Genomic DNA, 15,695 nt, shown 5'->3' on the forward strand with positions numbered 1-15,695 from the left:
GTTACTCCAGATCTGATGCAGTACAAAAACTCAAAAAGATAAAGAATATAATAAGAAGAAACACAATGAATATAAATACACTAGTTAGCTTATATACATACATCGATTGTATGTCCATAAAGTGATGCTAAGCACAAGAGTGTCTGTACATAAAGTGAGTGACAGAAAAAAATGTAAGAGTGCTGGTTGGGGGGGTGCAGAGGGGTGAGTTAGTGAGTCGATATTTTGATCAGCCTTACTGCTTGAAGGAAGCAACTGCTTTTTGAGAGTGGTGGTCCTGGTGTACTTGCTATATATCCTCCTTCTTGATGGGAGTGGGACAACCAGTCAACGAGCAGCAGTATTCATAATGTTTCTGGTCCTTACCTGGCACCTCTCAGTGTATGTGTCCTTCATGGTGGCTAGTCTGGTGCCGGTAATGCATTGGGCAGTTTCCACCACCCTTTGTAGAGCCTTCCTGTCCGTCACAGTGCAGTTTCTGTACCCAGCTGTAATTGCTAAGATGCTCCCTACTGTGCGCCTGCAGAATGACATGAGTATGGATGTGCAAAGTCCAGCTCCCTTCAGCCTCCTCAGAAAGTAGAGGCATTGGTGAACTTTCCCGACTGTGTAGTATGTGCTCTTGGACCATGAGAGTTTGTGCAAGATGTACACTTGCAGGTTTCCACTGCTGTGCACCGGTGTAAAGGGGACTTGGAATGGTGCAAGTTCTCCTGAAGTTGATAAGCATCACATTTGTCTTTTTGGCATTAAGGAAGGGGTGACTTGCCTGGCACCAGGATCAATTACTTCCACCTCCTCTCTGTAGGCCCTCTCAACATTGTTGGTGATAAGCCCCAAGTTAAGTATCTTGGCAAACTGGGCAATGATTGCTCAGGTGTAATTGGTTATGGGAACATCTCAGTGGATGGGCAGATGAGTGTGGCTATCCCATTTGTCCAAAAGCCTGATGTGGGGTAGTAACTGTTCTTGAACCTGGTGGTGTGAGTCCTGAGGCTCCTGTACTTTCCTCCTGATGGCAGCAGCGTGAAAAGAGCATGGCCTGGGAGTGAAGAGCTCTGATAATGGATTGTACTTTCCTTCAACAGCTTTTCATGTAGATGTGCTCAATGGTTGGGAGGGCTGTGGTGAACTACATATACCTATCTGGACACGCCCCCTGCTGACTGCTCTTGTGGCTCCTCCCACAGACCCCTGTATAAAGGCGATCAAGGCCTGAGCCCGGCCTCTCAGTCTCCAGGATGTAGTATTGTGGTCACTCACTGCTGGTTTCTTCTTCCAGTCAATAAAAGCCGATATCTTGCCTTACATCTCAGACTGAGTTATTGATGGTGCATCAAGGGCATCACCCGTGATATACTGGGCCAAATCCACTACTTTTTGTAGGATTTTTCAGTTCAAAGGCATTGGTATTTACACAGCAGGCCATGATGCAGCTAGTCAATACACTCTCCACTACACATCTATAGAATACTGTGAAAGTTTTAGACATCCTGCCAAATCTCCACAGACTCCTACGTAAGTCACGGCGTTGCCATGCTTAAATCACAATTAGTTTCAAGGGGATGATGGTATTAAGTGCAGAACTGTAATTGATAAAGAACATCCTAATGTAAGCATCTTTGCTGTCCAGATGTTTCAGTATTGAGTGAAGAGCCAAAGAGGTGACATCTGCTGCAGACCAGTCGCTCCAGCAGGCAAACTGAAGTGGATCCAAGTCGCTACTCAGACAGGAGCTGATATGTTTCAACACCAGCCTCTCAGAACACTTCATCAACGTGTACGTATGTGCTACTGCACAATAGTCATTGACACCGTAGATCATCACGCTCTTCTTGGGCACTGGTACAATTGAAGCCTGCTTGAAGCAGGTGGATATCCCACATTGCTGAAGTGAGAGGTTAAGGATCTCAGTGAACAATGCAGCCAGTTGGTCAGCACAGGCCATCAGCACTCAGCCAGGTACCCCATCCAGTCTGGATGCTTTCTGTGGATTCACCCTCTTGAAGGCATGTCAGCTTCAGGTACTGAAATCAAAGGATCATTGGGAGGTTCCTCCATGTTCTGATGATAAAAGTGTACATAGAAGGCATTGAGCTCATCTGGAAGTGATGTCCAGCTTTCATCCTTGTAACTTGATTTAACCTCGTAGGAGGTGATTGCATTCAGGCTCCGCCGCAACTGTTGAGCATCCCTCGTTGATTCCAATTTGGTCCAGAATCTCCTTTTCACCCATGAGATGGCTTTCTGGAGATCGTACACCTCTTGCAGTTTTCTTGATCTCCAGACTTCTGATCAACGCCTCTGATCTGGCCCTCAGCAAATTCTGGGTGTCATGTTTTATCCAGGGCATCTGATTGGAGAAGACTCTGAGTGACTTAGTGGGGACCGACACATCTACAGATGTTTTAACAAAGTCCATTATGCATGGTGTATCCATTGAGATCTCTAGATAAGTGCCTGAACACAGCTCAGTTCACTGACTCAAAGCAATCCTATAATCATTTCTCTGCCTGCCACAACCACCTCTTATTTGTCCTAATTGAATCAAGTTAATGCCAGGAATCATTGGAGACTTTTTGTGGGCTGAGGAATGAATTCTATTCTTCTTTCTATTACTCCATCTTTCTGTCATTCTAGCATCCTCTGTAAGATGTTTATACATCCTTTCCATGAGTTTGTGGGTTTCCTCTAGGAGGTTCAGATTCCTCCCACATTCCAAAGACTTACTGATTAGTAGGTTAATTGGTCATTGTAAATTGCCCTGAGATTAGGTTAGGGTTAAATTAGTGGATTGCTAGGTGTTGCAAATCATTGGGTCTGTAAAGCCTATATTTCAAAATAAAATAAAATCAATACTTTGACCCTTTGGACAGGTCATGCGGCAGGGCTAGAAAGCTGAGGTTAGCAATAAGCCTCTCAAGTCCTTGAAAATAACATCCATCACACTTCATCCCAAAATACTTCTACAAAATCAAATATGAAATCTCATTTAATCTGCATATCCTGCTAGGATTTTTCCAGCCAATATCAAAAGGATTTTCCACTTGCCCATCATCCCATGAACATCAACAGCTCTGCCCACGGTCGTTACTCCCACTATTCAAAGAAAAAAGATCATGTGTTTTGCCAATTGATTTGAAAACATTACTTGTTTGATCTTACAAAGTCTACATTGACTGTTTACAGAACAAGACACTCAGATTTAGAAGAAAATGGTAAACAATGCAAAAGCAGAAGTTTCTTTTAACAGCTACAGTTCCTGAACGATGATACTCAAAGTCAAGAACATAGAAAAAATACTGGTTTATTAAAAGGCACTGATATTTAAAAGCCATTGCAAATACCTCTGTGTGAATCCAGAACTGATATAGCAGGTTAAACTGGATATGTACAGCAAATACTGATGGAGGTATGAAGAGAGCCATTGGAAGGTTAAAGACCTGGAAGCAAATAAACATTTGTCAATGAGGGTTTAAAGAACAATTCGTCCCTCACACAGATATAGCTCAAGCTGTCATAAGATCAAACCTGTAAACATATTTGTTTGAAAAATAAACCTGACAAATCACCCAGAGGGCATTTCTTAGTGACTCAGAGTGGCTACTTGAGCACGATAAATTTTGCTGTATTGAAGTTACCATTCTAACAATGTAGTTCACGGTGAATGAAGTAATTTAATTTAAGTAACTGTAGAATCCACTCATGCTTTGCTTCTCTCTGTTCCTTAAATCTGGGCCTCTCTCACTTCCTTGGACCTGGACCTGTGCAGTGAGTAGAGCTGCATAAGACTAGGTTCAATCCATAAAATCTGTAATGAGATTCCACCAGCAGTTCCTACACCTCTCCTCCTCATCATTTTCCACCCTCACATCCTTGAATTTATAATCCAGTGAAGTTCCAACTATGTGCAGCTCATGTCTAAGTTTTCCACTTTATCAAGACAATTGTTAATTGCTATTCCAACCTCAATGAGTACCCCTGATATTTTAGTTTGTTCTGTTTTTAGATGGCTATAACTGTAGGCATTTTTATAAGAAAACAGTGTTTTTTGTGTGACTGTATGTTTACTTGCTACACATGCTGTAAGATAATATATGTAACGTGTATGACTGTCTGAACTTTGTTTTGCACCTTGGCCCCAGAGGCACACTGTTTTGTTTGCTTGTATTCATGGCTATTCACATACGACCAAATAACAGTTAAACTTGAATTTGAAAGGCATTTGATGAGTGTTTGCAAGGTTTGCAAGAGTGAGGAGCTGTTGCTATGGAAGTGTTCAGCTTCTGAGATTAATTCAAGACACAGCATGCATTATTAGGCTTGAGAAGTAAAGTCAGTGAATGGGCAATGAGGGAAAACATATATATTTTTCAAATATTTTACAATGACAGTAAAATTAACTTATTTAATTGGGCTTTTCTTTCCAGGTTGTTATTTGTCATTTTGTCAGAAACTAATAACTAAATTGGGAGCTTTGGCCTGCTGCTTCTGGAGGGTAAAGTCCACATCTATTTTACGTACTTAACTACCTGATAAACAGTATTGTGCAATATGGCTGTAATGTAAGGAACATTTAGTAACTATTTCTTATGAGCTAAAGTCAATTCCATTTTTATAAGCCATGTGTTCCCAAAAATGCAAGTAGCTGGGTCAGTCTAAAAGTGAATGAGCTGCCAGCATTCATTATAAAGTTGTTTTGATGGATAATCGACACTGGATATTGAAAAAATATACTCCCTTCCTGTTGATGAACATCTGAGAATGGGAGGCAGAATGACCAGATGCACACAATTTTTGAGTGGATGCGCTTTGGGAAAGACTGCAATTGCAGTAACTATTAATATCTGGTCTTTATGCTCCTGTAAGCTAATGTAGAAACGGAGTAGGTCTAACCTAGTTGAGCATAAATCATGACTGACCACGTGAATGCAACAGTGAGCAGTAAACTGCACGATGCAACACATATCAGAAACCTGTTGCAAACATAATTGAAATTGTGATTTTCGATTTCAAGTTGTGATTGTCTCCCAAAAGTCCATGACCTGCAGGTCTACTGGACATGAACTGAGATGTATGGTTTAATCAATAAAGAAATTTGACTTCTAAGCCCTCTGTCTGTCAAGAAAGGTGATGGTGAAGATGCCTTTCACTTGCACATGAGGGCATTGAAAGTACGCACTGGAGGTTTTTATAGAGCTACAGATGGACTATGGATTTCCTGTGGAAGCATAACCCATACAGACACTGCTTTTCCAAGAAACGTAGGTAAGATCATGGATCATTGTAAAACTTGAACAGATGAAATATTGTGTGGGAGGCACAATAACTTCCTGAGACATGATTCTGATTGGAACCTGCAGTGTCTGGAAGTCATGTGTTGCACATCTCATTCATGAAGTGTTGGATCATGAAAACTTGCCACAAGTCAGTTGTGGTTGCAACAAAATGACTAAAAATGAAAGGAAGGCTCTGTCTTCAATGTAAGCAGTGTAGAGAGGAAATTGTGAGTGTGTGGAGTGTTGTGTAATACAGTGACTTTGAACTTGGTTTGGAATAATTACTTATTAATTTGTGTATTTCTGAGCCCTAGGAAGACCTGCTTCCTCTTTGGGGGAACAGTGGCTTACATTGTTTTAGATCCGCATTAATGAAACCATCACTGAAGGTTAATTTTGAATGTTGTGGCTCTAATAATTTTTATGCATATGACAGAGCAATTTTCTAATTTTAACCCCTAAGGTCAGCATTTCATTATTGCATGCCATGTTAAACAGAGCCAGATTTAAATTCCTCTCTCTCTACCACTGCCAAAGAAATGCACTCAACACTACCCTCCCAAATCACCATTATGATGACTTTTTCCATCCACAATGCATACTATATTTAGCATGGTAATAATAAATGCTAACTTCAATCCAAGAACATCTTTAATTCAGTAATTTTAGCAAGAATAGTTATCTAAACATAAATTGCAAACGCTGCTTTATAAACATGTCTACTGAAGTAAATGAACTGAAAAACAAGATTGCCATTGTTAGTGACTGCCTGTTATGCTGCTGGGCTTTAGGGCAGCAATGAGGGTCCTCCACCTCTGCCTATCCTTGGCCATACATTTTCACACACAGATGTTGAAGGATTCTTCATTGCTGTTTCTGTAACAACTTTTGTTGATCTGTCAGGGTTGTTAGTCCTGAGCCTGGAGGATTAGTGGGCCATTCTTAGTCAGGTCTCTGCACTTTGACCTGTTTGGCATGAGTGACCCTACCAAGAGCCAAAACATAAAGTCCTGACTCTAGCCAGCATGGGTCATTGAGACACGCAAACTTTCAAAACCTTTAACAAGTTTGTGGTACTCTTGGAGGTTACCGCCATTGGTTAATACTAAACTATGGAAACTCACTTCATGAAAAATGCTTTACTGTGATTGGGTTTGAATTCAGCAGTATTTGCATGAAATTTCAATAAGATTTTAGAGAGTAAGTGACAGCATCAAATTGTACTTTTTTTCTCTTTTCCTTTTGAAATATAAAGATATAAATTTATTTAAGTAGTGTAACAAATAATAAAAGATTAATTGATTTGAAAATAGGAATGACTCAAGGACAAACTGTCAGCAGTCATTATAAGAACTCCACACAGCAATTCCCAATAAGTGCTCCTTGAATTTTAAGCTTTCCATCAGGGAGGTAATTTGATAAAATTGGTCCAGAATATATTATAGAAAAGTACTTTCTTTAAGTTGTGATGGTTCAAAAGAAAAAAATTAATGTTCATATTATTTCCATCTCCAAATATAATATTTTAGAATCACTTTTGTTTCATCAATGAACTGAAGAGAGCTAATCATACTGGTAATGTATTGCTCTGTAACAAAAAATGGAACCACAGTGGAACCGCTAGTAAAGCCATTGTCTCGCAGCACTAGAAACATGTGGCAGCATGAGCTTCCTTCAGATGCGCCAGCTTGTTCCCACATCTCACAGATAAGTGGGTTGGTAGATTAATTAGCCAGAAAAAATAATCCCTCATGTGTAGAGGAGCGGTAGACTCTAAGGGTTCCAAGATTTTAAGAGTTAATGAGAATGTGAGGAGAATAAAACAAATAGGATTAATGTCATTAGTTGATGGTTTGTATGCACCCAATGCGCAGAAAGGCCTGTTTCTGTGCCGTATCTCACGATTGCACAATGGGCACTTCAACAATAAAGCATAATCAAAGTTTCATTTCTCAATGATGCAAATCACCACTTTTACAGTAAGCACTTACAGCATGAATTACAAAATACACCTCTGTCCAACATTGCAGATTTTGTATCAACACAAAATATAGCCAAACAGAAGATCCACTAAGTAGGATCAGTCAGCATTGTAAGATTATATTCATCGGTACAAGTATACAATCTGCTACAATTCAAAACCCACCACCTCTAAAAAAAGAACTTAGTGAAACAACATCCTAGAAAATCCAAGAACCTGCATCAAAGGATTAACAAATTCTTGGCACATTTCAAGTGAGCAAACAGACAACTTGTTTGAATGGTTAACAATGACAGCAGACTACCAAAGTGAAACTTCAGAGCTGACGTACCCAGGAAAAGTATTTCTGTAATAGAGACTGTCGAAGGGCTGTAGACAGATTGTAGTCTTCAGAGCTGTGATGTACTTGGTGTGCTGCCCACATGACATTCACTTCTACAATCAAAAAGAAATGAACAAATTTCAGCAGTGTATTGTGCACGTACAGACATTGTTCATGTATAATCTAGTTAAGGAGAAATTGCCTCCATTTTAAGCAACAAATTTTTATTGGACTGTGTTGCAGTTCTCTTTCTGGTTTTCTCTTACCACTTCCTTTGAAAGTAAAAAAGTTAGTTTTACTCTAGAGCTTCACAAAAAAATACAGTACAGATTTCCAAGACACCATTAAGAAAACAGCATCACAATTGCTTTTCACTATTGTTTAGCTTTCTCCAAATGTAAGGGCAGATGGACTGGGGAAATTAAAGTCTCCTTAAGGGAGCTTTATTCTTACATTATAAATGTACAATGTCCTGTGTACGTGACTCAAAATTACTTCTTTGGTTTGTTAAGAGTAGGAATGCTTCTGTCTGATAAGTGTTTCTCTCGCAGTTGTTTAGCTTTAAACTTGCTGATATGGGGATTGTATTCATTTGTTAACCAATGGGGAATGTTATTTTGTCTTGTGAGGCTGGGAACTTAGTGGGGGAGGGGTTTCGCGGGTTTTCGACAGAGTCGGGAGGAAGACGCCGAGGAAGGTGGACGTGTGCTACACTGCTTGGTTGACCACTGGGGGTGGTCCCGGGTGCGAAGACATGGAGGTCGGAGGCAAGCGACGAGGGGTCGAATGGTTCAATGGTTGAGCTCCAACGATGTGCACTAAACTGACTGAACTTTGATAAGTTGGCGCCTTTTGCTTTTTCTTTTCTTTCATATATATTGTATTGCCTAGTACTCTTTTAGTTTTAGTAAACTCTTATGTATTTCATAATGGTATCTGGTGTGAAGTTGATACTGTGTGCGGGCGTGAGGCAGAAACTTGATTCTCACAGCACCTGTGTGTACGGGAGGTGGGGTTGGTGAGTGGCTGGATCTCCTTTTCCCTTAGACATATACCAGCCTGTTGGGTAAGTGTTACATAAAGTATAAATCAAAAATGCTGGAAATACTCAGCAGGTCAGGCTGTATCTGACAGAAAAGAAACATTTCAGGACACAACCCTTCTCTCAGAACAAGGAAAGAGACATAAGAAGCTTATTAAACTGTGGGGAGGATGGGAGGTGGGAGGATGTCTCTGATAAAAAAAAACTGTGATGTTCTCCCTTCCTTGTCAGTCCTGAAGAAGAGTGTCTGTCTGATACATTAACAGTCTACTGTTTTCCATAGATGCTGCCCGACCTGCTGAGTTCCTCCAGCTTTTTCTGCGTGTTGAATTGGGATATTTACAGTTTAACATGGCAATATACTGTGAACAAGATTCATGATTAAAGTTCAAAGATCAAAGTACATATATTATCACATAAAATCATTTTCTTGCAAGCATACACAGTAAATTTAAGAAACAGAATAGAATCAATGATATCTGGTTCATCTGGCCACTCAGCGATTGAGAACAATTTGAGAATTAGAACACTGCCAAAAGAAAGCAAAAGTTGTGAAATGCAGAGCAGGAAGGTTGCCCAACGGGTCAGGCAGGGCATGTCTTCTGCTCCCAGAGAAGTAAAAAAAGAGGGAGAATAACAAACAAGCTGAACCTATACCATAGATAGTTAACTGTGACAGTGAAATCAAGTGTACCTGAAATTGTAGAACTCAATATTGAATCCAGAAGGCTTCAATATACCAAGACATGCCCTTTTGTCAAAGTTCTTTTGTCCATGTTCTTATTCTCTAACTGCTGCATTCACTCATTGACTGGATAACTTTTTTTATATAGCTTATTACCCAGTGAGAGATATGAACTGCTCCCCCCACACACCTCTCCCCACATCGTAACAAGCTTCTTCTCTCCCCAGTTTTGACAAAAGGTTAACCCTGTTTCTCTTTCCAGAGGTGCAGCCTGACCTGCATAATATTTCTAGTCCTTCCTGTTGTATGTTAGATTTCCAGCAATTGCAGTTTAAAAAGAATCATTCTGGAATTATTTTCTTCTTCTAAATTGTTGCATGTTCAAAACAAAAGTTCTATCCTTTAAGGTGCATTCACTGTTTCTTACACACATGTTGAAAATTAACAAAACATATATTCTAATGATGTTCTTTCCTTCACTAACTGCAACTTCATTACAACGTAGAACAGTGTATCATTGGACAGGCCATTCAGCCCATGATGTTTTGCTTATCTTGATACCAATTTATATAAAATATCCTCCTATGCAACATCCATATCCTTTCATTCCCTACATCTGTCATTAGTCTATCTAAAACTCTCTTAAACTCCACCAAACTATCCCTTTCCACTGGCACTCCATTAACCCATTCCATGCACTTAACACGCTCTACATATTTAACACTGATCTATATCTTGCAGTATTGTTTTGATAATCCTTTACACTGTCCACAACTCCACCACACTTGATATCATCTGAAGACTTGCTAATCCACCTATCTACATTTTCATCCAAGTCATTCATATTTATCACCTATAACAGCGGACCCAGCACCTATCCTTGGAGAATACCACTGCTAACAGACTTCCAGCCTGAGTAACAATCTTCTTCACCTACTCTCTGTCTGCTACAGGTACGTTAGTTATGAATCCAGACTTGTGGTTCATCCTGGATCATCTGAATCAACCTACCAGGAGGGAACTTATCAACTGCTTTACTAAACTATATGTAAACAATGTCAACAACCTTGCTCTCATCAATCACCTTTGTCAGCTCCTCAAAAACTCACTCAAGTTTGTATGACATGATCTACCTTGTACCAGGTCATGCTGATTGCCCTCAAAGCAGGCCATGCCTTACCAAATGTGCACAAATCATATCCCTCAGTATCCCCTCCAATCGTTTCCCTGTTACTCATGTACGGCTCACCTGGATTATCCGATTTACCTCCTTGAAAAAAGGCATACTTGCTGTTCTCTCATCCTCTGTGGCCTTAACCATTGCTAGTAAGGACACAAAGATCAGTTTTAAAGCTATAGAACTTCCGCACTTGCATCCTTCAAAGTTCTGGGATATACTGTATGTCATCAGACTCCGGGGACTTATCCAGCTTATTGTTTTCCAAAAGATACAGCACTAACTCCTCCTTAATCTTAATATGTCCTAGCACACCTGCATGCCCAACTCAATTTTCCCTAGCCTCCAAATATTTCTCCTCTGTGGATAACCATGTATCCAACTAGTACCTCAACTACTCCAAGCAGAAATTCTCTCCTTTATCCTTGAGTGGGTCTACTCCCTCCTTAGATATTCACTTTTCCTTGATCTAAGTATAAAATGTCTTGGGATTCTCCTTGATCCTGCTGGCCAAGGGTATTTCATGATCTTTTTTGGCCTTCCAAATCAGCTGCTTGGGCACTTTGCTGCTATCCTTAAATTCTACAAGTCTCCAGTCAAAATTTAGTTTCCTCAACCTTGCATAATTTCCTTGTTGAGTCATCCAAATTTCCCTTCTCCTCCATCCTCATCCTCATTCTGCACTGGAACATGCTGATCTTGTACTTTGATCAGCTTCCCTTTAAATAACTGCCACAGGATGACGACACAACTGTTCCCAATCAAAGTCCTTTAGTTTCTGTCTTCTAGTATCATATTTTGTCCTCCCCCCCATCTTCGTATCTTCGAGCAAGGTCCAATTTTATCCTTGGTTATAACTACTTTAAAACTTAAAGTGCTGTGGTCACCGTTCACAGAGTGTTCCCCACAATCAGGTTTGTCATGTGTACCAATAGTTCTCCATTCATTCTATGCACAGTGCTTTCTTCTCACCATTTATCACCCCATTTTGATTGCCAATCTAAGCAACAAGGTATTTCAGTAAATCTGATCACTTGCTGTCCTCCTTCGACCTGCCATATAGGCAGAGGCTAAATAGCAATGCTCCTGAGATGAGGACTACAAGGAGATGGCTGCAAGAGGCAGCAGAGCAGCTGCAGGATCGCTTCGAGTCAGTGGACTGAGCTGTGTTTGAGAATTTGAATGAGTACACCATGGTTATGATGGACTTTATTAAAACAGTTGTAGATAAGTTCGTCCTCACAAAATCATTCAGCATCTTCCCCTACCAGAAGCCCTGGATTATCCATGAGATCCACATTCTGCTGAGGACTGAAACAGAGGCATTTAAGTCTGATGGCCAAGAAAGTTACAAGAGGTCCAGGTACAATTTACAGAAAGCCATTTCAAGGGCGAAGTGGCAATTCAGGACTAAACGTGAAGAATGTGGCAGGCCTTGAATGCTATCACTTCATATAAAGAAGAATCAAATGACAGAGGCAACAACAAGGCTGAGCTCAATGCCTTCTGTACTCACTTTGACATGGAGGAACCATGATGAACTCTCACAGTCCCTGATGATCCTGTGATTTCAGTCTCTGAGGCTTTCAGGAGGGTGAACACACAAAAAGCATCCAGCCCAGATGGGGTACATGGCCAAGTACTAAAGACCTGTGGTGATCAACTGACTGGAGTGTTCACTGAGAACTTTAACCTCTCAATTCACTAGTCTGAGATTCAACAGGCTTCACTTATACCAGTGCCTAAGAAGACGATGGTAACCTGCCTCGATGACAACCATCCAGCAGCACTTAGATCCACAGAGATGAAATGCTTTGTGAGGTTGATGAAACATATCTGCTCCTGCCTGAGAGGTGAACTGGACCTGCTCCAATTTGTCTACAAAGCAACAGGTCCACAGTAGATGCCGTCTCACTGGCTCTTTGCACAACCCTGGAACATCTGGACAGCAAAGGTGCATACATCAGGATGCTCTTATCGACTACAGCTCAGAATTCAATACCACAATCCCCTCAAAGCCAATCCATAAGCTTCAAAGCCTTGGCCTCAATACATCCTTGTGTAATTGGACCCTGGATTTCCTCATTTGTAGACCCCAGTCAGTTCAAGTCAAGTCACATTTTGTTGTCATTTCGACCATAACTGCTGGTACATTACACAATAAAAACGAGGCAATGTTTTTCAGGACCATGGTATTACATGAAACAGTACAAAAACTACACTAAACTATGTGAAAACAACACAGAAAAAAAACTACACTAGACTACAGACCTGCCCAGGACTGCATAAAGTGCACAAACCAGTGCAGGCATTACAAAAAATAATAAACAAGACAAAAGGCACAGTAGAGGGCAGTAAGTTGGTGTCAGTCCAGGCTCTGGGTATTGTGGAGTCTGATGGCTTGTGGGGAGAAACTGTCACATAGTCCAGTCATGAGAGCCCAAATGCTTTGGTGCCTTTTCCCAGGTGGCAGGAAGGAAAAGAGTTTTATGAGGGGTGCGTGGAGTCCTTCATAATGCTGTTTGCCTTGCGGATGCAGTTCAGAGTGGTAATAAATTCTCCTCCCCAATCTCCATCAGCAGAGGTGCACCACAAGACTGTGTGCTTATTCGCCTGCTCTACTCATTTTACACTTATGTCTGTGTGGTTAAGCACAGCTCCAATGCCATATTCTAGTTTGATGATGACTATATTGTCTTAGGCTGAATCAAAAGTGGTGATGAATCAGCATACAAGAGGGAAATCGAAAATCTGGCTGAATGGTGCTGAAACAACAACCTCTTATTCAATGTCAGCAATACCAGGGAACTGATTATAGTCTTCAGGAGAAGGAAACCAGAGGTCCATGAGCCAGTCTTCATCAGAGGAACAGAGGTGGAGAGCGTTAGCGACTTTAAATTCCTAAGTGTTATTATTTAGTACGATCTGCCCTGGGCCCAACATGCAAGTGTAATTACGGAGAAAGCATGGCAGTCCTTCTACTTCCTTAGGAATTTGCAAAGATTTGGCGTGACATCTAAAATTTCAAAAAAACTTTTATGGACGTGTAGTGAAGAGTATATTGACTGGCTGCATCACAGCCGGTTATGGAATCACCAATACCCTTGAACAGAAAATCCTACAAAAAATAGTGGCTAGGACTCTGACCGTCACAGGTAAAATCCTCCCCATCACTGACCACATCTACATGAAGCATTGTCGCAGGAACACAGCATCCATTATCAGAGACCCACCACCCAGGACATGCTCTCTTCTCACTACTGCCATCAGGAAGAAGGTACAGGATCCTCATGATTCACTCCACCAAGTTCAATAACCAATACTGCCCCTCAACCATCAGAACCTTGAAACAAAGGGGATAACTACACTGAACTTCACTTATCCCATCACTGAAATGTTTCAACAACCCATGGACTCACTTCCAAACACTCTTCATCTCATGTTTTTGATAGCGATTGATTTATCTATTATTAATACTTGCATTTTGTACTTGTACAGTTCATTGCCTTCTGCACACTGGTGGAATGATCAAGTTGGTGCAGTCTTTCATTGATTCTATTATTTCTATTATTCTATTCTGGATTTATTGACTACTCGCAAGAAAATGAGTATCAGCGTTGTACATGGTGATATGTAAGTACTTTAATAAAACATTTTCTTTGACCTTTAGGCCTGAACTTACTTGGAAATAAGTACAAAACCCAAAATATAATTATATACAGCCCTTAGAATAGAGAGAGGATAGTCATCCATAATTCAGATCAGAATCAGGTTTATTATCACCAGCATATAACATGAAACTTGTTAACTTAGCAGCAGTAGTTAATGCAATACATGATCTAGCAGAGAGAAAAAAATAAAATAAAACATAATAATATTAAATAAATAAGTACATCGATTACATATATTGCATAGATTTAAAAAATGCAAAAACAGAAATACTGCATATTAAAAAAAAAGTGAGAAAGTGCTCAAAGCTTCAATATCCATTTAGGAGTCGGATGGCAGAGGGGAAGAATCTGTTCCTGAATTGCTGAGTGTGTGCCTTCAGGCTTCTGTATCACCTACCGGATGGTAACAATGAGAAAATGGCATGCACTGGGTGCTGGATGTCCTTAATAATGGACGCTGTCTTTCTGAGACACCGCTCCCTAAAGATGTCCTGGGTACTTTGTAGGGTAGTACCCAAGATGGAGCTGAGTAGATTTACAACCTTCTGCAGCTTCTTTCAGTCCTGTGCAGTAGCCCCTCCATACCAGACAGTGATGTAGCCTGTCAGAATGCTCTCCACGGTACAACCACATAAGTTTTTCAGTGTATTTGTTGACGTGCCAAATCTCTTCAAACTCCTAATATAGCTACTGTCTTGCATTCTTTATAACTAGGTTGATATGTTGGGACCAGGTTAGATCCTCAGGGATCTTGACACCCAGGAACTTGAAGCTGCTCACTTCCCCCACTTCTGAGGCCAAGGTACAGAGGCCCAGGTTCTGCAACTTCTCAATGAGGATTGTGGGAATGATGGTATTAAATGCTGAGCTATAGTCAATGAACAGAATCCTGACGCAGGTGTTTATGTTATCTAGGTGGTCTAAAGTCATGTGGAGAGCCATTGACATTGCATCTGCCGCTGACCTATTGTGGCGATAGGCAAATTGCAATGGGTCCAGGTCCTTGCTGAGGCAGGAGTTCAGTCTAGTCATGACCAACCTCTCAAAGCATTTCATCACATTTCATCACTGTCAATTTGAGTGCTACTGGGCGATAGTCATTAAGGCAGCTCACATTACTCTTCTTAGGCACTGGTATAATTGTGCACTGCAACCCACATTCCAAATAGTAAGGTGGCGTTGACTAGATTTTCTATTCTTCAAGATGGTCTATGTTTAACATTTGTATAATACAAATATAACCTGCTTGTGATGTGTAACTACAACATTTATAACCTTACATCCAAAAGTACTTATGGGGGAAATATATATTTTATATGATGCATGTCCCTAAACTCATGGTCCTTTCAGAGCTGTTGGCTTGCTTCTATTACTTTTCTAGATTGGCACAAACAGTAATTAAATCAACTAAAAGAAGGCAGTGTCAGGTAACGTAGAGGGTCTGCACTCAAAAGCAGAGCAGCGGAGATGATTTGGTAGTAGCAGGTGACTCCTGTTAGCTGGTGAAGACTGGGAGCTTCCTGCCTGCGCAGGCCAGT

At 40.7% G+C, this 15,695-nt stretch overlaps 1 protein-coding gene across 2 annotated transcripts in view; it reads right to left on the reverse strand.

The window, feature by feature from the left end:
• Positions 1–15,695, reverse strand: part of agmo (alkylglycerol monooxygenase) — a 342,658-nt gene that overhangs the window by 151,658 nt on the left and 175,305 nt on the right. For both annotated transcript variants that reach the window (XM_059971351.1, XM_059971352.1), the window contains 2 exons: positions 7,592–7,695; positions 3,348–3,443 (listed from right to left, as the gene is read on the reverse strand). In XM_059971351.1, coding sequence (XP_059827334.1) covers positions 3,348–3,443; positions 7,592–7,695 — 200 coding nt within the window. The remainder of the gene's footprint in view (positions 1–3,347; positions 3,444–7,591; positions 7,696–15,695) is intronic.

This window comes from Hypanus sabinus, chromosome 6 (assembly GCF_030144855.1).
Source record: "Hypanus sabinus isolate sHypSab1 chromosome 6, sHypSab1.hap1, whole genome shotgun sequence".
NCBI classification, from domain to species: domain Eukaryota; kingdom Metazoa; phylum Chordata; class Chondrichthyes; order Myliobatiformes; family Dasyatidae; genus Hypanus; species Hypanus sabinus.